The 22116-nt window shown below is 41.9% G+C and overlaps 1 protein-coding gene across 1 annotated transcript; it reads left to right on the top strand.

The window, feature by feature from the left end:
• Positions 1-542: 542 nt before the first annotated feature.
• Positions 543-21022, top strand: EMCN (endomucin; the record flags this gene model as incomplete). Its single annotated transcript, XM_009878153.1, has 8 exons — positions 543-641; positions 1050-1163; positions 8082-8204; positions 14634-14666; positions 16661-16726; positions 18180-18275; positions 19968-19992; positions 20961-21022. Coding segments are annotated over 8 exons (618 nt in total), but the record flags the coding sequence as incomplete, so codon positions are not given.
• Positions 21023-22116: the final 1094 nt, after the last annotated feature.

Genomic DNA, 22116 nt, shown 5'->3' with positions numbered 1-22116 from the left:
AAAAGGTAGCCAGAGAAGACTCAACCAACACTCGAAGTGGATAGCAGAGAGAAGAAGAAAAAAAAATTGCGTAAGGAATAGTAGAGTCTCTTCACCTTCAGTTCTTTACCTGTGACATGCGTGCTGTGCTCTTGTGTGTCACTCACGCTTCTTTCTGGGGAGTTTACAACCCTCCTCTTATCAAACAGGTATGCAGCAAAATGCTCTTTAGCAGTCTAGTCCAGCAGCACAGTGAGCCCATCAACCCACGCCAGGCTCCTTTCCCCTCACTTCTTCCTGTGGAAGTCATGCCAGGCACCCTTGCTACAGCTCCTAACTTTCAGTGAGCAACTTGTGGGTTATCCACAGGCCAGATCTTGCCTCTAATACCAGCCATATGCACTTTGAATCCTCTTCAAAAAGGTGTAGGTAAGAAAGCTCTGCAAGGGCCAGATTTTGAACAGAAATTCACTGTCTTTGTGAGAGAAGGTAGCTAGAAGTGTGTGATGTTAATTTATGCATGATAAAATGAATCAATAAAAATGTGGATGCCTTTCTTGCAGTAACAGAAGCTATAGAGGTATCAACCACATCAGCAATAACATTGCAACCATTAGTGCTGATAACTACAGCCAGAGCTACAAATGAATCCATCACAAATGGTAAGTGAAAATTGCTTTGAGCTAATCATTGATGATGTTGCAGTGGCCATTCAGGAAATTAGGCAGCAGTACCTCTTGGCTTGGGAATTTGTTTTACACATAGTGAACTCTTTGGTGAAACCTTGCAAGTGTGTGCAGGAGCTTCCTCCTGGTCAGGCTCAGGGCAGCTCCAAGCCAGACCTTGTAACCGCATTATCACAAGCTTATCTTCAGTGGGATGGCCCAGCTATGGGGCAGGGAGTGTCTTTCTTTGCAGTGAAGGGAGCCCTGCCACCCTTGGGTTTCAATTTCAATGAAATAGGCTTCTGATAATTTAAAAATAGGCTGTAAGCAAGGCAGTAGTGTGTTTTGCATATGTGCATGTTTGTATACAAAATTGAGAAAATGTTAATGTTGTTCCTTTATCAGATTCCATGCCTTCTTCACCTAGTCCTACACAAAAAATAACACCAAGTACAACAATTCAACCACCAATAAAAGTGACCACTACAGCAGTAGATAAAAATGACAGCACAGCAAATGGTAAGTGATAATTTCATTGAACTGTTTCTGATTCATTATATGCTACATTTCTGTAAAACATTGTGGAACAATAAAAGGAGATCACAAAGAAGTAGTTTAGGTTATGGATTTGGAGGTTTCAGGAAGCAGAGCTATTCATACTATTGTGTATCTTTAATGAATCTTGCCCTAGAATCTTACACAAAGAATATTATACTTTTAATTTGTAGTAGAGGTGATATGAAACCATTACACAGGATTTTAATCTCATTGTAATTGGGAGAGATGTATTTGGAGAAGTTTTAATTTTTTTTATTTTCTTCTATGTTTTGTTGTGTTTTTTAAATAAGTATTTCATAAAAAATAAATGATTTTATGTGATCAGAGTGGTGACAGAACTTCTCCCTTTGTTTTTTATTTTTATGTATGTTACAATGCTACAGTTAGTTATGCTCTATATTATTATGAGTCATAGTACTGAAAGCAGAGAGGTGGGACTAATTACCCTGCATCAATCTTGGGAAATCTTTATAGATCTTCAGAGTAATGTGTGTGTTGGCTCAGCACATTAGATTGGATTCTAGAAAAAGACGCTTGTTTTTTTTAAAAAAAACAGCCCCCCAAAAGACCCATGTATCCAGCAAGTAGTTGGATTGGTTTAAGCAAGTATAATAACATCCAAAAGGGGCTCCATAAACTTAAGACAAAATTCAGACTTCCTGTTTTATCTGTGAGCTACACTGTAAATATTTGCACAAGTCTTTTGTTGAACTGGAGCTTTCAAATACTCCATCTTTTCTATTTAGTTGACTCAAAAAATTAAAAAGAAATACTCCAGATATTTAACTCAGCAGTCAGTGGTACACTGACACCAGTCTTCTCCGAACTGATATTTAGAGCATGTGTCAAACGATTAGAACTTGACTTCTCTTCCATTGGTTTCCTTGCCTAGAAAGGGACTCCTCTGAAATGGCCTGCCTGCTTTCTTTGTGTAAATTCTCCTTTAAAGCTGGACCTGAGCCTGCTAAGCTGCCTGGAGAGCAATCACCCTTTCACTTAATGATTACATCTGCTGCTGATGCATCTTTCCCTGCTGCACTTGGTTGTAGGAAGTAGTCTCTTCACCAAAAAGTCTTCTGGTTTTTGGCTTGGCAAGGATCAGTGAAACACAGAATGCAGACTGGATGACACACAAGCTGCTGAAGTGATACCGATGGCCACAAAGAATCTTTTTAAGCTTGCATTTGTCACCCTGTGGGCCTGTCAAAAACCCGTGGCGTGGCATGTTGCATTATGGATGCAATTCCTAGTCCTTTTGATTTGGCAGATGTTCCTGGCTTGTGGGCGCTAGAGCAGCACCTGGAACTAAACCTTGGTGACAGGTAGAGCTCCTGGCAGTGGAAGGAAAGCTAACGAGGAAGGGCATGCCTGCCAGTGCAGCTTAGCTCCAGCTACTGCTCTGCCCAAAAAAACTGATGCTGGGGGTATGGTGGTGCTGGAGGTGCAGTGGACCCGGACGTGAAGTTTTCATCAATGCACTTTCTTTCTGCTTTTTTTTGTATTTTCTTCCCACCAGCTGGAGTTCAGCTTAGTTGCTTGGGTTGTCATTTGTTTTAAAAACTTCTCATTTAAGCTAAAAAACAGGCGAAAGTTGTGATAAAAATGTTAACAAATTAACCTAAACACAGGGCTCACCTGCCTCTCATTCCCCTTTGTAAGAAGGTAAATTAAAGAAGAAATTGGGAACTGCCCTCCATTAAAAGACTATTTTCTTTAAAGACTACATAGTCTCTGGAAAAAATGTGTACGTAAAAATCAATTATTTTGTTTTTTAAGACAAAATTCTACTCTACCTTTTAAGAAAGTCATAATCTTGGCCTCAGCACAAAGGAGTGGGACAGGACACAAGGTAGTGGCTTTAGGACAGGGCACGGCACAGGGGATGTGCAGATGTGTGGCCACCCCTCACAGAAAACCCACAGACCCCTTGACCACCATCTGGCTGCTGGCTACAGCCATCTCTGCGTTCGCACCCCACACATGTGCACAGTGAGGTGTCATTGGCTTCACTGCGTCCTCCCAGCTCCTGCCAGCACCTCAGGGAGCAGCATGGGGCTGGGGGGTAGTTGCAGTCCCTGAAGCATAGCAAAACTTCTACTCTCAAAATGTACAGGAGGTGAAAGTTTTCTACTCTTTCTCTACGACTCACTTCTCTCCCTTTTTGGGCTGGCTGCATGGTACCGAGGCAGATATTAGCAGTCATTTATAAGACACCTCAAAATTTAATTTACTACACCTGATTTTCAGTAAAAAGCAAGGGCCTCTATTGTTTTGTAATGGAGGACATTGCTTTCTCTGATTCAATTCTTGCTAAAAGCTTCAACGAATGATCACGTTCACACTGCAGAGATTTGACAGGGCTTCCTGTCTCCACTGCAATTTCTGTGGCTGCTGTCACCTTTTATTATAGATTCAGGAAGAGCCCTCAGTGCTCCATACGCTGTGAAACCATGCAAATGACTTTGAGGGTTTTTTGTTGATTTTTTTTTTTAAGTCTTCAGTATTCTTTTCCTCTGCAGGTCATAAATAAAATCTCTCCCTCTTTGCCCTCCTGCCCTTTTTATTATATTGGATGGTAGCAATTAGACTTGTCTCCTTAACCTTCTTATTTAATATAAGGGGTCAAATCCAGTAGTTTGCATTTAGTCAGAAAATGACCTCATTGGTGCAGTCCAGGCCCCACACTAAGAATTTATATGGTGTCACATTACAGCAAGTTCCATCTACAATCAGGATTTCATATCCTGGGACACTTGGAGTTATCAAAGAGAATATGAAATGAAATGCAACATGTTTTTTCTCACTTGGCCGTGAAGTAAGCATCTTATGCAAGGTCAGTGCTCAGGGTATTAAATTATAAGTAAGAGTGGATTTTTGTCTGTTGTGTTTCTGATTTATCTCATGCTACTCTCCTGAATGATGATACATCATGGTGCAATGAAATATTAAATATTAAAAAGTGGGAACAGGAAGGAGTGTAGAAGATACTTTTTCTCTTTTTATCAAACTGCTGGTAATTGGTAAGGAAGCTTTACATCAGTAAAACTACCAGAAGAGGATTATGGTAACATATATTGCTCAAATTGTCCTCAGGTCGTTACTGTATGCTATAGGAAAACACTGAGTACAGTTGGCTGCTGAGTCATGTTAGGCAGAGAAAGGTTTTAAAACATATATTTTTAAATGCTTGGGGTTTTCTGCTTACTTGAAAAGGTAAAGCTGGCAGACAGCAGATGCAATCAGCTATGGATGTAAACATTAAAACAGATCTGCTTGGTTACCTCTGCAGCCAATTTCTATTTTTCTGAACAGGTGTGAAGTTGCATTGGTTTTGCTGCACTGGGATTCTTTAAAGCTTTCATGAACGCATTTGTTAATGCAAATAATTTCTCAGGTTATTGATTACAAGGGTGAGGACTTATCTGTGTGTTTATGCTAAAGGCAGGAGCTCAAGGGAGAAGGTTTAATTTTCCACCTAACAAAGCCCCTGTGCTGTCATTTTAACGTGGTTCAAGTGCAGTTCCTTCTGCCCTGTAAAGGTATTTCCTTGATTAATTTATTGAAGTTTTAACGCATATGCAGATGTCTGTATTCTTTGCAGTGCATATGCAGAGTGCTCTTTACTTGAGGCATCAAAGCTAGTTAGGTAACAGCCGGCTGTACAGAAAATTCAAAATGCTGTTGGGAAATGCCAAACTATATGTGGATTATATGTAGGTTAAGTAGAAAATCATACTAAGGTCAAGTGAGGATATGTGTCGAACTTCAGCTGGTTAAAGAAAATGAAGGGTTTTCAGAGCACAAGGAGTAAGGGAGTACCTGAGGCTCAGGCATCAGCTTTGCAGAGCAGCTTCAGGTTCCCTGTTGTTGATTATCCCTTTGACAAATACATGTTAACACACTGTCATTTATCTTATCAAAATATCAGCAGGGATCACCACCAGGGAGTTCTGCCACTGCAGCAATCATCCCCATTCGGACAGCTATTTCATAATCTTCCCTGCTTTTCCAGTTTTATTCATAATCAGCTGCTGACAACAAGCCCATTAACTGATGATGTGAGCGCTTTTGCAGCAGCAGCAGCAGCAGCAGCCTTCTCTGCTGTGTTGCTTTTCTACAAGCCCAGGCCTCCCCCCGTCAGGCAGGCAGAAATCTCTGCTGCAGCTGCCTGAGCCGAAGCGTGATGAATTACTGCAGTGATGTGTCAGTGGGGACAGCAGAACTGAGTCACTGTGTGCCCGCGCAGAGTCCCCCGCCTGTTCCCGCGCAGAGCGCTGGCACACTGCAGTAAGGGCTTGTGCTGTCTCCTCCTGTTCGGATCAAATTAAACCCTGCATAGATATGAGTTAGGGGATTTACCAAAACTGCAGATTTCTAGCAGGCACGCTGGGCTGTCAGTGCTGCCATCGCATACACGAGCGGCGGCTGGATATGAATGTTTCTGCTCCCATAGGCTTTTGGCGCAGGAGCTATGTGATCTGCGAAATGTGTTGATGGTAAAGCCTATGCTGCGTGTTAGGCAGAAAGCTTGGATGCTGCTTAAAAGCTGCTTCAAAGCTGCAAGTCAGCAGAGAATTAGGTTGGTACAATTTCACCTCACAGTAGTACAGTGGAATTAAGGGAACCTTCCATGCCAGGTCGCATTTTCATCTTGAAGTGGTGAAAGCTGGCACATAGACTTTTGCACCGTAGCACGCCTACTTCACCCCTTGACACCGGGAGCAGGGAGCCTGCTCCACAGTCTGCAGAAGTAAACGCAACAAGCTTCACACCAAGCCTTAGGTAAAGGCACGAATCATACCTGGTGCTACCTGAGTCGCAGGAAGAATCTCACCCAGTCTGAACTAAAATGAAAATTAAATGCAAACCCCATCACCCCTCCCCTCCCAATCCTCTACTGAAGCATATCCAGAGCACAGCCCATGTTCCTGAGAACAATCTGTTCTCACAGCTCCCAAACACAAGAGGAGCACCCCGGGCTGGGCTGCTGCCAGGGCGCCTGGAACGCGCGATCCCCATGGGAAAACAGATCTCTGCGGGGTTACAAGGCAACTGGCTGCCTCCCTCCTTGGCTCTCCCACACACCTGATTGTTGTGCAGTGCTCACAAAGCGTTATTTGTGTTCAAATGTCTGCACATGAAGGCTTACAGTTATTCTTCCTTACTTTTCATCTCCCATGAAAGCTTCTACTAACCACGATAAGGGAGGCACAGTTGGTTACTGTTACGAGCCCATGCATCTTAAAGGGAAAGGGAGGTTTTCTGGTGTTTTGTTTTTTGGTTTTTTTTTTAAATTGATCTCCGATTGAAATTCAACATCTAAAATTTTTGGGTCTGAAGCAACCATAATAAGAACCAAAAGTGGAAAAAGTTTGCTTTTAAAGATTCAGTCAAGGCTTCTATGATGAGAATGCAGGAATTACTAAAGTTCTCAGATACTTGCATCATACCATAGTAAAAAAATGAAGTAGAGAGGCTTTCTATTCTCATCTCTACTGCAGATTAGACTTGCATTTTGAAAGGATACAACGCTGAGCTTTCTGGAGGGAGCTGAAAGTGATATTATGCTTCTCATCACTAGAATCCCAGTGAAGGTTTTAAGTATTTAGCCGTGTCGTGCACCATTTTCAGTACAATTTCCTTCCGTGCCTCAACCTTCAAAGATACCATCCCTGGCTGTCCAGCTTCTCTCAGTTCCCAAAGTTGTATGAATCCGCTGGCTCCAGTGGCTTCAGCTCGCTTTCGTAGCTTATTGATTTTTTGAAGCTTGCCTCTCCAAGGTTTTGTGCTTAATAAACAAGAGGGGAAGGAAAAGGCCAGGTTAAAAGTATGTGGTGGTAGCACAGGGAGCTTTGGGTGTTGTTGGGTTTTTTTTCTGAGAAAACATTTCTTGGAGGGGCCCAACTGGTAATCAGAGTTTCTGAATAAAGCATGTGACGAAGCATTCCTAAAGATTCACACGTTGAGTGTGCGTGATGTTGCACTCGTTTGACTAAGACATGTCTGAAAGTTGTTTTGGTTCCAGCATTTGAAATTCATACGAAGAGGCACTGAAAACAGTTTACAGCTCAGTCGCATCTCTGATTTATATCAGAGAGGAAGTATAAGGTTACTCTTGGCACCCGTATGTTTTATTCAGTAGGCACTGTCTTGCCTGTTGTTATGCTGAGGTTTGAGTGTGGATGTAGGAATTATCAGCTGTGCTGGAACAGCCTAAATTCTTTCTTGTCATTCAGTGACCTTCAGTTCCACGGGCTTAGACGGTGCCTTCCGCTGTCGTCTTGGGCTCAACTTAGGCTGCAAATGTTATGACGCAGATGGTCTTGATCCTGTATTGATTATATGAGAGCAGAAGTAAGACACTTTTAATTTTTCATACATTATTTTTTAGGGATATTATGTTTCCTAGGCCTTAAGAGCACAGAATGAAATAATTAACTCTGCACTTAATTAAAATCCCTAAACCTTTTTACTATAGCACATTACGTGACAGTTGTGGCTGGAGCTTGTTGCTGAGTATTTTTACATTTTTTAAAGTGAAGGTTAAAGATAGAGGGCAGTAAGTGAACTTCTGCTCGTGTTGCTCCTGGTGCAAGACTCTCTAGTTATTCTGGGCTCCCAAGTCAGAACTTTAAGCTGTCTTCTGGCTCAAATGCAGGGCTGTTTGCGATGCTTGGATATTAAAGATGCCTCAAGTATGCCAGTAGTAACAACTCCATAGAGATGGTTCATTGCTTGACAAGCAGTTACCAGAACCTCTGCTGCTTTCTGACCTTAAGTCTCTTCTGTGATGGTGGGAGTTTTTGTCTGAGGAACGGTCCAGGATCTCAGAAAATACTTATATGGATGTATCTTAATGAACATCTGTCTCCTTTCCAGCTACACAAACAAGTGGAACGCCATTGGCACAGAATGAGAGTTCAGATGCTTCATCTACCAAGGGATGGTCTTTTTCTTCTACAGTCTCTGTACAAAATAATACTTCTACTCCTGGAACCTCAGGTAAGTCTTGAAAGCATACATTCTATTTTCCAGTACAAACAGTTAAAAAGATGCAAATGATTTTGAATCTCTTCTTCATTTGTTGGACATTGTCCTGTAATGAGGGCCGCCTCCTCATTCATGCAGGGTGCACTGTGTTCATGTTGTCTGGCTATGAAGTTTTGATGAGTGAACTTCAAAACATTCTGCTGGTACCCTCAATGTCTTTACAGGAGGATATAAATTACAAAAGATAATAGCAATCTTTATATATGCCTTGTGTGGTCATTGTGTAGCACTGACTGCCAGTGGAGGTCATCAAGATAAATTCTCTGACTGCAAAGCAAAGGAGACAAAGGAGAAAACAGCTATAATTTTTACAATTGTTAATAAATCTGGAGGGCAAGTTAATGCATATTACCGATTAAATGACATTGTTCAAAATACAACATGGTCACATGCAAGGTCAAAAAGATATTAATCCCTCCCAACTCCAGTCTAGTTTTACACTTTTTGTGGGTGTGTCTTGGTGTATTTAGCCACTAAGAAACACTGTGGTGAACATAGATGCCAGGTTATATGAGTGATCATTTATTATGCTTCTAGCTGGCTTAATTTTCCTAGAGTTTGAAGAACCACTTATTCAGGTTTTCTTAAGATCCCTTGAGCCTTCACTTCACTCAATACTTCAGCTGCATGTGTGTAAATCCAGTAAGGACGCTGTCTTTGTTTGCATATCCCAATTATTATTAATATTTAACATCTCTCAGGGGATACAAGACTCTTGACTGTGTCTGTAGGAGATAAGCATGCGCATGTACTGTGATTTTTTTCTCATAGAGGACAGGACTGGATATAAAAGTGGAGTAGTATCATATCCTCAGCATGCACTGAAATGCTTAGAAGCAGATAAAAATGTATAATAATAAGCACTGTAAGGAAGCTGGCTGGTGTTTTTCATCTTTAATCTAAGGCCACTGATTTAGAGAGGATTCTTTGCAATTATTTCAGTAAGTCTATGGCCCATAATGTGTGTATTGTGAGCTGTAGCTACTTGCCTATCCTGTTAGGTTTTGTGACTTTTGGCAGACATGCGCATGGGATGGAAACCTTACCATTGGTACACTGCAGTAAATTACAGTGTTTTTAATTAAAGGTTCTCTCAAACAGGTGAATTCTCCAAGTTTAAAATGAGATTGTAATACATATCTGGCTATGGATAACATGTATTTAATTATCTATTATAATTTTTGCTCAATTACATTTAAAAATTGCCCAGAAATTTTTACAACCTTCCTTGAGTCAGTTCGTGAAATGCACCATTTTACTCATTTCACTTTGCTGTGAAATCAATAAATCTTCTTGAGCTTGGGGACTATTCCAGATGCCAGGTCTAAAATTCTATGTCTGAGAAAGAAAGGACCCATCTGTCCGGGGAGGGGAGGAGTCAGTCTAGGTGCTTGGCACAGCCCGTGCTCTGAGTTCCCATAAAACTGCCATTTCAAAACCACTTCCTCCTGCACCAGGATTTGCATGTTTACACCTTTCCTGTCACCTCACAGCACCAGCTCCTCGCTTCTTTCTTGCAGCTTAAATATGCAAGAAATCCCATTACTCACACTGGTTAGATAGGTAGCTTATCCCACAGAGGTACACCTTTAGGCCACTCTTGCTCCCTTATTCTTTGTATATGTTAAAGACTTCAAGAAAAAAATATTTTACTTCCCTCAAACCGGTTTCTTCTCCTATGTGCAATTCCTCAGGGCCAAGGGAAGCCATATGCTGCACTCTAATATCTTTTAAAGCAATCCAAGTGTGAAGACAGTTGTTTCACTCTGTGCTGAGACTAGAAGAAATACTGACTTTCTCACTGCCACTAGACAGTTTCTTTGCAGCTCTTTGAAATTTCACATTCAGGGGCTTATATAGGATTTGAAAGCCTTTTGTTCACCAGAGCAGAGGCTGGTGTGTGCAATGGGGCTGGTGCTGCAGCCCATGGATGAGAGCAGAGCTTGCAGACCGAAGGCCCCCAAGCCACAGCTTCTGTGTGGGAGCTCAGGGGAAGACAAATTAAGGTGAAATTGATCCAAACCAGAACGTTTTTATTTGGTGTGCTCAACCAAAATAATCCAGCTGGCTAACCTCAGTGCAAAAGAATATATTTAGTTTTGAGACTATTTTCCATTTTTTAAAAAAAATTCCATTTTGGTGAAAATTTCCTTTCTGCAGAAAAAGAAAAAAAAAAACCCACCACATTTTGAAAAGAAATTTCCAGTCAGCCATATCAAAAGATCAAGGAGTGGGAGGAGTGCCACAGAGAGCTGGAGAGCAACTGAAATGAGTGGGGGAGCCTAGGAAAGAACTTGGAGAAACATCAGAGAACAGTATTGCTGTATTAAAGAAGATTGAAACCACCAGCCGTGGAGGAGAGGCTGTGTAGTGCTCACGCAGGCTAGAGAAGGCAATAGGGACTGTTTTTAGCAAAGTGAGCAACCTGCATGCATGCCATTGACACATACACTTCTTCAGCTTTAACTTTGGTTGTTGTGTGTAATATACCTCCTACTCATTCTCCACCTCCACAGAGGATTGCTTGCTAATATTTGATTTTCTCCTTTTGTTTAATTAATGAAAAATTGAAGATTTAATGGAGTCTGAACACATCTGAGAAATGGCAAGTATTGTAGCTTTATATTCTGTGACGTAAACAACAAAAAATCTCTAAAGCAGTATGAGCTTAAGTTCACCTAGCAGGGTGGTAAGATCAAACGATCTATTATAATAAACCTGCAGATGAATCAACTTGCTGCATCTATTGATATCTTTATTGTGCTCCCGTAATTATAAATCCTACTCACTTGTTTCACAGGAGGCATCTCCCTAAGGAAAAAATCTTACGAGTAAAATGAGGAGGGTTTGACTCTTCCTGTATGCAAGCTATGTAGGAATTCTGGATGGTGATATTAGGTAAAAATTACCCACCATCTCTTCAGTTTCTTCATAAAGAGAGAGACAGAAAAATTGAAGTGCCTGGAAGATGGAAAATGTAGCAGAGCCTCAGTTAACACAGTTACAGATTTACAGCATAGACAGGGCAAGGAGGGTTTTTTGAAGTTCTTAATTTTGCTTTGATTTATATTGTGGTATCCCCTCTGAGTAATCAGCCAAATTTATTCATTTGTTTTGCCAGTGAATACAGTTCCATGTGGCTGCCCTCCAAAAACAGAAGCAGCAAACTGCAGGATATCCAGGCTGCTTAGGTAGCAGTCGTTGGAGAACAGAATGGGGAGAGGCTGGTTATTGGTCTCGCTCTCCATCTGTCAAGCTTCTAACCAGCACTGAACTGACTCGGGCAGGTATTTTTGAATCAAACCACCATCACATGCCAAATTTTTTATGCTTGTCCTCCTTACCGCACAACAAGGACTCAGCACAGCCAGTGTTGCACACCTCACTTTTCATGATGAATCTGGAAATCTTCCCAGATTATTTACGCAGAGCATCTGCCCCCTAACTCACAGCCCCAAGGAATCCGCTAAGCTCTGAACCAGCAGCTGGAACTGCGGTAACTATGTTAGCAAGAAGCCTTTCCTGCTGTCCTTCTTTGTGTAGAACAGCAGCATGTGACCCCACCACCAAAAAGGGCACTGGATGGTTCTTTAGGAAATGCAAACTGATTTCGATCTGATAAGCACAGCTTTGTTTGTGTGGCAGGGCTGAGCAACCTCTGAACAGAGAGTGAGCTGGCGCCCTGCTGGCGTGCTGGAGATGGGAGAGAGAGAGAGAAGGGCATGAGATCTTTCCTATTTAATTTTTCATGCTCTAGCAGAATCTGGGTATCTTTGGGAAGGATGCTTACAGTTTTATTGTGTGTAGTTGTGCATGGGTTGGGGTTTTTTTTAAATAACAGAGGCTCAGGAGACTTCTACAGTCCTTGAAGGAAAGGCAGGGGGTTGCTGTCATGTTTCCTGCCTGGAATCATTTCTGCTCTCTGGAGTTATTGAAGTGGTGAGGTCTGGCCAGGACGGCAGCGTGGGTTTTGGTTGTGCCTGCCGGTACTGAACCACAGGTCACCTGGCCCTTCCTGTTCGTAGAGCCTAATGTCACCTGCATACAGTTTTGACTAACCTGAAGTCTTCGGAGTGAACTTTGGTATCAGTTTCTGGCTTGACATGCTTTTTCTATTTATTTATTTGCTCTAATTGGAGCCACGATGCTTCACTTCGTTTGCAGGAGTGAAGTTAAGGGGAAATAGTATAATTATGTTATAATCTTGAGGAAGTTTGTTAGGAAAGCTCGACTCCCCCTAGGCTTCAGAGACAAGGTTTGAAGTTTCATAGAGAAGTGACCTATTTGTAAGACTTGACAAGGTCTTCTGACTTTCTTCAAGAATATGCACACACAGGCTTTAGAGCTTGCTTGTTCAAGTATTTCTGTGTGTTCGCACGGTATTTTTCTATGGGATCCCACTCCTTATAGGCTGAAGGAAAGACAGTATTTGGGTAAGAAGCAATCATATCATATTTGGATGTTTCCATAATGCCAGGTTTGTGTCCTGCTGCATTCTGTACTGTGTTGTTCCAAACCTCCTTTGACAGGCAAGTTATTAACTTCCTGAAAGCTTTTCCTTGGCTCTTGTTAATGTTGCCCAAACATGCTATAAACATTGCCTAATGAATCATCACAGAGATCCTCTCTGAGCAAGGTGACATTGCTTTTTTTTTGCGGATAGATTGATGAGATGCTAAAAAGTTTAAAAAAAAGCCTCCTCTGGATCCTAGGAAGCCAGGGTGAGACAACAGTATATCTTCTGAGTACTTAGCATTACTAATATTTAGTATTTTCAAGAAGAGCTCTTACTGCTGACTTTAAGTACTTGGCTTTTCAACTCAAATGTGCTTTTCATGCATGTTTGTGTTTAAAATGCAGTTAAAGTTCAGTCACATACATCATTACCAAAAGTGGTTATTTGCACCCCAGTGGCTCAAGTGATCCGTGTTTTTAATTGGGTGTAGAGAGGAGGAAAAACAAGAGCAGCCCTTCTGGTTTTCAAAGAGTACATTCACAGGAGGAGAATAACGTGCCTCACTTGTGTTACAGCTCTGGTGGCAGGAGCTGTCTTTGTTTAAAGCATTAGTCCACAGCACAGAAATTGCAGCGAGGGCGTAGGAATGGATTTGTACACCCCGGGAACCCCAGTTAGAGGAGGAGCACTGCAACCCCAGACCCTCAGGGCAGAGGGTCAGTGACTGCCTGGAGTTACAGCTGCATTCGTGCTGCCTGCTCTGTGGTCTCCAGCTGTGCACAGCTGGAACACAGAGGACATGCTGATGGGTCATGTCCTCCTGGGGAGTTCTTGGAACAGAATCAGATGCACCGTGTTCCCCACAGATGTTATGGAAGCAATGAACACCGCAGATGCACTACAAGGGGGCTTTTATAGTGCCCTAGAGGAAGGGGACCAAATGCTGTGATTTGTACCTCAAAATAATGAGTGGCTGCTGAGGATATAGCACCTGAGGGATTTTTTTCCAGGGTAGTTCCAGTAATCCAGTGTGAGAGGCCTTACCAGGTGGGCAGAGTGCCGGTTGCTCATCCCTGGCAAGAGACAGTCTGTCTTAGACAAATAGATAAATGTTTCACTGCCAGTTCACGCAGGTGGATGTTTTCAAAGACATGGACAACTTAGGTGCCCATCTCTCTTTGACTTTAGAGTGATCACAGAAAAGATTTAATACAATGTAATAAAAATCACGGTGGGAGTGATGGTTGTGTGTGGCTTGCCTCCAAATGTGAAGTATTCACAGCCGCCTTAATTTTCCAGCCTGCTATAGTCTAGACGCACAAAACCACTAGCATACTAACAAAAAGTTAGCAAAAAATTACTGTTCTGCACCAAAAACTTGTGAATCAGCCGGGGGAAGCTGACAGTAGTGGGCCAGTAAGCATTATGCACAGTGCTCTGCAAGGTCCATTTCTCCCTCATTACCAATGCCTCTTACTCCCACTGCTTGGAAATCTACTAGCCAAAAACCCCAAGATAATTAATGAAGATTCGTTTTTAAAGGGGTTTGTGACACTTGAAGGCATGTCTCAATTAGACATTTGGATTTCTTTTATTAAAGTTAAGTACTAGCTATTCCCTCCCAGGCACTTACTTGGTTTTGGCAGGAGGAATTTTTAAGGAATGTATCAATTAGTTCAGGATTTTCTTCTTTTGAGCAGAATAACAACCTAGCACAGGCTTTGGATTCTGCTTCCCTCTATAAGGGATGTCTGCAGATTTTCACAGCTCAGACTTTCTGGGCTTGGGAACAGTGTCAGCGTGTCAGTTCTGGGGCAGCATTTCTTGTAGGACTGAGGAGTTACAGCCTGCCAGTTTGTATGATACGAAGACTCTGGACACCCAAAATAGATATTAACAAACCTGTTCCTTCTGTTTTATTGCAGGCTTTCATATGAGCACCCCAACAAAATTAACAAGTAAGAACAATAGAAGAGTTTGCTCTCTGCATGCTGAAAAAAAAAGGCTGGAATGGGGAGGAGGGGAGCAGCCTGAGGAAGGGAAACGTTTGGGGAACAAGGAGGCTCTGGGGGAAGAGTGAACCTGAAGCACAGTAAATAGAAGCAGAGGAATGATGTTCAGCTTGTAGCAATGCATGACTTCACTGTGATTTCACCTGAATGCTCTGTTGGACTAGGAGATACTGCAAGGAAAACAGAGTGGGAGCCACAAAAAAAAAAAAATCAGGCCTGGCATATTGTGTGATGCAATGGGAAACTGACATAAAGACAGTATTTACCAGGGAGCTTTTTCTTGTCAGTGGCCTCTCATTCTCCATCCTATGGTTAGAAGCAGCAGGTCCCAGAGTAAGGCAAGAGTTTCCTAGGCTAGTGAACCCTTGTTTTCCCATTTTCCTTTCCCTGGGTTTATCAAGAAAAAATCTCTTTTGTACTGGTCTCCGTAGTTCTTGCTGCTGCCAGCAAAAGCTTGTCCCTCCTTGTTGCCATGATGGATGTATTACCCCAGTTAATTGTTAATCTGCTCCCGGATCATTCTCTAGCTGGAAAATATCTTCCAGATTCACTTTCTAGATCCAGAGAAAGTAGACAGGATGGGCTGGCTTGTGAGAAACTTTAATGAAGGAAGTTAAAGGTTTTAACTTCTTAATCCATTTTATTCATTCGGCCGTGCTTCTTTGTAGCTATTATATGTCTTATTGATGGTCTCAAGTAGTTAAAATGCTAACCTACAGATTTTCCCTTATGACTTGCATCATGGTCTCTAGGAAAATAACCAGTAGATTTGAATCCTCAGTTTTTTCCTGAGGAGATGCTGCACAAGCGTGGGTATCCACATTGATGTTTTTCAGTGTAAAATGTTTCTGTTGACATTTTCAGTTAGTATCCAGGATAACTCATTGCTGTGATAATTGCCTGCTTCCCTTGTATATCATGTAGTATATCAGGTAAGGTAGCGAAAAGGGCAGCAATATTTCCCTGGGAACTCTAAAGCAATCACATGGAATTACGAATTCATAAGAATTATTTCAGTCACTTGATGATGGCTCACAGCTTCCATCCTTACATTATCACCCCTCAGCAGACAGGCACCACAGGAGAGAGCTTCTGTGCCTCTGCTTTAAAGGAACATAGTGATTTTTCAGAGATAAGGGTCTCAGATAATGACTGTTTCCTACACTGTAGCATCAGAATGTCTCAGCAGTGGCTGGTTCGTATTTTTTTTTTTATGCACCACACAAGCGCATAGTAAGTGATCATTTTTCCCCAGATTTCAGTCTCTAACCAGACAAATGAGGATTGTTGGGGGCAGGAGCGAAGGGAAGCTAAACAATCTGCCCAAAATACATACAGCTACACAACAGCAGAAAAAAAACAAAAATGCAGCACTCTGAAATTTTTCCCGTTGTGCTACCAGTCAATCCACATAAATTTTGAAGTAGGACCATGTGGCTCCTAGGAAAATCCAGTATATTGCCGTATCTAGCAAACCTGGGGAGAAACTGGCCCCAGGCTGTTCTTTGCTTTGCTCCTCTTGCACTGGGAGACAACATATTCTTACATATCTGAACAGAGCAGTACGTTGTAAGAATAAGTATACGGGCAAAATCTTGGAGGCAGGTCTAATTGTCGCTCTCTTGCTTGTCAACAGTTCTAATATTGAACAGTACCTTAAAATCCTAAAAGTGAAAAAGTTTGTGGCTTAAAACCTGTGACAAATAGATGATCCCAGGGAAGACGGCCCCCATGCAGACCTCACTAGATAAACTGTTCCACCCCTCTTGCCAAGTTATCCGGGTATTATTGAGAAGAATTATAGTTGTAGAGCACCAAATGGCTGCAGAACTGGGGATGCACAGGTTGTTTTGGGAGGGTAATTTTTTGGGAGGAATTGTTTGGGCAGTTCTGGGTATTACATGTTAACCTGAAAGACAATATTTCTTTTGCAAATCTAGCTTCTGGCAGTCCTGCAAGCACTTCTGGAAATGACAGAGCACCAAGGAGTGATATCCACTATTCTAGTGAGTGTTCCTACTTTATTTTCCAGCTTTTGAGTTTTCAGTTGATCACTTTGGCTTTCAGTGAGTGATTGGAGTAGCACAAAAATGAAACCTGCAGTTTTATTTCTAGCCTTGCCAGACGTAGACCCTATTACAAACCCAATTTAACTGCTGGTTATAAAACTACTTTCAAAGAGGAACAGAGCTTAACAAGTTGACACCACTCTCACTGGAGAGCAGCACAATTATTCCCAAGTGATTCAAAGTGATAAAACTGAGAAAAAAAATGTGAACATAGTCATCCCCTGTGAGAGAAGACACAAGGAAATGTGAAAATGTTGTTCACACATTGTAATGAGTACATAATATATGAATATGTTGTTATGAATGTTGTATGGGTATATTGTTCACGTTGTTATGGGAGAGAAGGACTAGGAGGGAGTCTTCCACAGACTCTTCAAGCACTTGATATTTGCATGATGCATGATATTTAATCTTTTATTTTCATGTTATGCATCTCTAGGGCGAGAATATTGCTGCGGATCTGCTATTTCCTACCCAAAAGACCAGCTTAGCAAAATATGTTTGATGCTTTTTCCACTGTAAATTTGTCTCCAGGTTCTCCCTCTATTTCCATAGATGCACACACACATCTATATGAATATTAAATATTAATTGCATCAGGAGCCATTGAAGATGCTATTTCTTAACACTGGGCTGGCATGACGGCTGATGCTGCGGAAGGCTGAGGGAATGCAGTGACAGCCTCCCCCGACACAGGGCTTAGGCCAGCAGGCGAGAGAGCGCCTGCTAAATTTGAATGTGGCCCACGGTTGCCAGAAAAAGAGATAAATGGGGAGAAGCTGAGCTTATATATTTTCCCGGGAAAGATTCTCTTTGTTACATAATTCTTTCCTTTTTGCTTCTTGGCTGGGAAACACCTGTCAGGAAATGGCAGATGGTGGGAAATAATAAAAGGAAAGAAATGTCCTCATTTTAAAAGGAGATCTTGCATTTTCTATCCCTGGTTGTAAGTGCTGTGGGGAATGTTACTGAATTATGTAACTCCTTGGTGTCTTTCTGGGTGTACAATGTTAAAAGAGAAATAATTGTTTCAGTTGCTGAATTTCAGATGAGTCTTGTTTTCAAAAAAGAGGAAAAAATAAATTACATGTATCAAAAATTTATGCCTGAAACAGGACTGTTTCCCAAAACCTTTAGGGGCCATTGACACTGGGAGTGAATTGTGAATATTTTGATCGAAATTATGGTGGTCCCAGTGAGGCAGGTGCTAAAACCTTGCTCTGCTGTAGAAAAATGGGTGAAACCAGCTCTACAGGGCAGTGCAAGTGTCGAGGAGGGCCTAAGGGTGGGGGAAGGAAGGTGCCTAAATCCTCCTGCATACGAGTGCCTGTACACAGAGGCAATGCAAGCCAGGGGCAGCAGGCAAAATTACGTTCTCCCTCTTTTGCAGGTGTTATTCTGCCAATTGTCATCACCTTGATAGTCATTACCCTCGCTGTCTTCTCCCTGGTGGCTTTATACAGAATGTGCCAGAAGAAAACTCCAGGTATTTGGTTTGCTTTCTCTGAGGTGAGGGGGAAAGATCAGTGTGTTTATTATTACTAAAAGATCGCTGGGGTCTTTTTAGATTACCTTAGCCGTAGATGTTGCAGTAGTCTGATAGGAAAGCTTCTTGTATTTGAAAATATTTTGCCTGAAGTAGGAAAGTAACACTTCATTTTCAAAACCAGTAGGAAGAACAGAGGGAGCAAAAACATCTCTGATTTTTGGAGAATATGTAATGGTATAAAGCTTTTTATTCATGCTTTTGCAGCTACGAAGAGCTAACAAGTATGGTGCTAATACAGTCAAACAGGTAGAAAAAGACAGTGAAAACAAAGTTTGGAGATATTTAACAAAATTGCTATATTTATTTTATCTCTGTTCTAGGTACAGGCAAAGAAATAGCAATGCTTTCCTTTAGGGAATACCTAATATATATATACATACATACACACATACATTGTATATAAGTAAAATTTTCCAGTTACAGTATAATGTACACAGGAACAAAATCCCCAGGCAAACAGTATTTTCAGAAACAGTCATTTTGATAGAGTGGCTAAAACCAGTACCTATTTTACTGTTGTCATTGAAATATTTAAGATAATGTGCTATAATTCCATTAAAATCCATTTGCCAAATGTTTCAAAGTATTGCTCAAGTGGGCCACAGTCAAGTGTAGTTCTCCACTAAGTGAAAACTCGAATCTGAATCCAAACCGTTTTTTCTCTTCCTGTGAGCTGGCATGAGTTAGGAGACCTACATTAGGCTTCAGCTGTGAAGTCACTGGGCCTTGGAAATATGAAACCACATCAGAATGTTGAAGCTGTAGACCAATGCAAACAGTGAATCACAACAAATTTAGCCAATGACACAGAAAATCAGACCCAGAGGAAGGTGTGAATATTTGGAGTCAAGAGATACAGATATGAGGTGAAGAACATTTCCTCACCAGTCTCCCCCACGCACAAATACCAGCAGGCACAGTACTAGCAAATTCACTTGGAAGTTAGAGTAGAAAGAGTCTGTGGTGCTTCCTGTAGGATTTGCCCAGGCCTGTCCAGTGTGCTTCCCCTGCAGAGGGAGAGCCCTGTGCCCAGAGCCATGGGGCTAGAATTGGCTCCGTGACTCCGATGTAAACCCCTGGCCCCATCCGTCTGCCCACACTTGCATGTAAGCATAAAATACCTTTGGTATATGATTCATTTTGGGGAGAAACCAGTTCCTCATCGACAGGGATGACAGGCTCTGTTTTCAGATGTCGTGCCAGCCTAACCCCCTCCAGAGCATCCGGCTTGTTGCCTCACTCCCCCCACCCTGTATCTTTTAGTTCCATTGTTGTCTACTCGAGAACCATCGCATGCTCACCTCCTCTGGGCCAGCTACCCGGGGATTTGGGAGCAGCAGAGAAAAACGTGTTTCTGTGGTGCTCTTGAGCATATACCATTCTCCTTTGTTTCCAGAAGCGTCCATTCAAGCAATATCTGTTCATTTTCATAGATGACACCGTTATGTTTTGAGAGGACAAACTAGAAAAGTAACAGTTAGTGTTCAAGCTGGTTGATTGTGTTACGTACTTAATGCAACACTGTGAGATCACAACTAAGCCTTCTGCTTGCAACTGCAATAGCTATGTCTAAATGTTTAACCTAAGTGACTTCTAGCAGTCAAATATTAACTTTGTTTCTTCTTCCAGAGAGACAAGAGAATGGCACTGAACAGTAGGTTGAATCCTATCTTTTCACCGCTTTGAAATCTATCATGGGGCACTTGTGAATGCAGCAGATTCTGCATGAGATTTTCTTTGATCTTCCTCTGTTTAAACATAATAAGCGGTTGCCACCCCAAAGAGAAAGCGATATGCTTGCAGTTATTTTGCACCTGTATGCATGACAAGCAGCTGTTCCCACATGGATAGAAATGTGATGGCTTTCAACTGGATAAACGGCTTATGCTGTGCCACAAGGCCCACTGGCCCAGACTTTTTTCTCTTTTTTCCAATTTTTGCCTCACTGATTGGTTTTTTTTTTCTTCCCTATCCTTTCCTAAACCCCTTCTTTTGTTCAGTTTTTCTCTCTCTTTATTGTTATTTTATTCTGGATTATTTTTCACTTTCTTTTTCTCACTTCCCCTGTTATTTCTTGTTCCTCTGTACCACCTTCTCTCCACTAGTCCATTTGCAGAGGCTCAAATAAAACATCGTTAGCATAAGGAGTTGGAGGAGAGTGAATCTGGGAAAGATCCATTAGAAGATATGTACTAGAGGCCATTGAGTCTGGCTGTGGCCTCCGTGTTTTGTATGACCAAGAACAGCATTTGGGCTGCTGATTTACTTGCTAGCCCTGACTCCCTGGGCATCTCAAGTGGTCCTTCTCGCATTTTAACACGGCTAAAAGCCTTGTATTAATGTAATGAAAATATTATTCCCTCTTTTTCCCCAAGACGTGGAGCACTAAATTGAACCTGGAGTCATGCAAATTGATTTACTACATATTTTAAGACAGAGGTGTTTTCAGAGATTTTGTTATATGATGTTTTCCACCACCAAGACTTACACATGATCCTATGCAAAGCACACTAGTGTAGACTGGCATAGATGCTGCCTCCACCAGATCATAATCTTAGAATTTTGGGGGGCTGACCAACACGCATGCTGACTCTCTGCTTAAATGTTTTCTGACTTCAACAGGGCCCAGTCAGATAAAGAAGGAGTCAAACTTCTTTCTGTGAAGACAACTTCTTCTGAGACTGGTGAGTACTTCCTCTGTGTGTATGTCTGTCTCCATCTCTGAACACAGAGAAGAGCAGGTTTGGGATGTCATCTCCAATAGCAAAACCTTTTTCAGTTCCTCTTAGGTCAAAGTCACTGTGAAAATTTGTATACAGCCCAAATCCCCAGATCAGGAGCCTGTAGAGCTGCAGTGCAGCTGCACTGTATGTGGTATCAGTATTGGGGAGTGAGAAATATGAAGGAAATTTACATTTTTTTAATCATTGATGGTAAGTGATTTACAGCTAGGCATGTTCAAGAGTAACCATGATCAAGATATTTATCAGCTAGATCTGGCTATACAGGGAAGTTTGAGGACTGGTAATATCCCACCAGCCAAGATATATGGTAGTCAGTGCTGCATGTAAACAGGGCTCTGATGGAGCTGGTGTCAACAGCGTTCAGTCAGTCCTGTATCAGCCACTCTCTGCATTCAAAATCCTATTCTTATCACAAATTCCTCTGTCCTGTGCTTCACTGATCCACTTCTGTACAAAAATATGAGACTAAGATCTAAAGGAACAGACATTACAGATCATGTGCACAAAAGAAAGTAAAATCTCAGCAATGTAAGCGAAGAGATGGATGCAGTTATAGGTTCTGCAAGAAACAGAGTAGCAGAAAGTTGGACTGAGGCAGAACAAAATTCTAACTAAGCTGATTCCCAGCTGTTCAACAACAATCATATACGCAAAAAAAAAAGAGTAAAATAAGCCTGTTGTGGTAGAGCTACTCGTGGTGATACTTCCCCCCTTCACCCACTGCAATTCTCTTCCTCAGCTGTGTAGGTTCCACCTTCTCTCTTGCCTCACCTGCAGAAATCCTTCAGGAAAACCAGCCTCTATATGCTTTTTTTGGTTTAACCCCAATTTTTTTAAGTTTTCAGCCATCTCTGTCCCCTAATGACATTTCAGAGGTTCTCCCTTTCCTCTAAACTCTCAGAAAGTCCTCTGAAACACAGTACTTGATCTGAGCTATCCTCTACTTGCTGAAGAGGCTGTCCTCTCCAGCCTTCTCTGCAACTCCCGGAAGATTTTGCACAACCCGTAAGACCCTCAGGGCAGCTCTGGCAGCC

Source organism: Apaloderma vittatum, unplaced genomic scaffold (genome assembly GCF_000703405.1).
Source record: "Apaloderma vittatum isolate BGI_N311 unplaced genomic scaffold, ASM70340v1 scaffold18051, whole genome shotgun sequence".
Taxonomy (NCBI): Eukaryota; Metazoa; Chordata; class Aves; order Trogoniformes; family Trogonidae; genus Apaloderma; species Apaloderma vittatum.
Note: the sequence above shows the minus strand (reverse complement) of the source record. Positions and strands in the feature narration are given on the sequence as shown.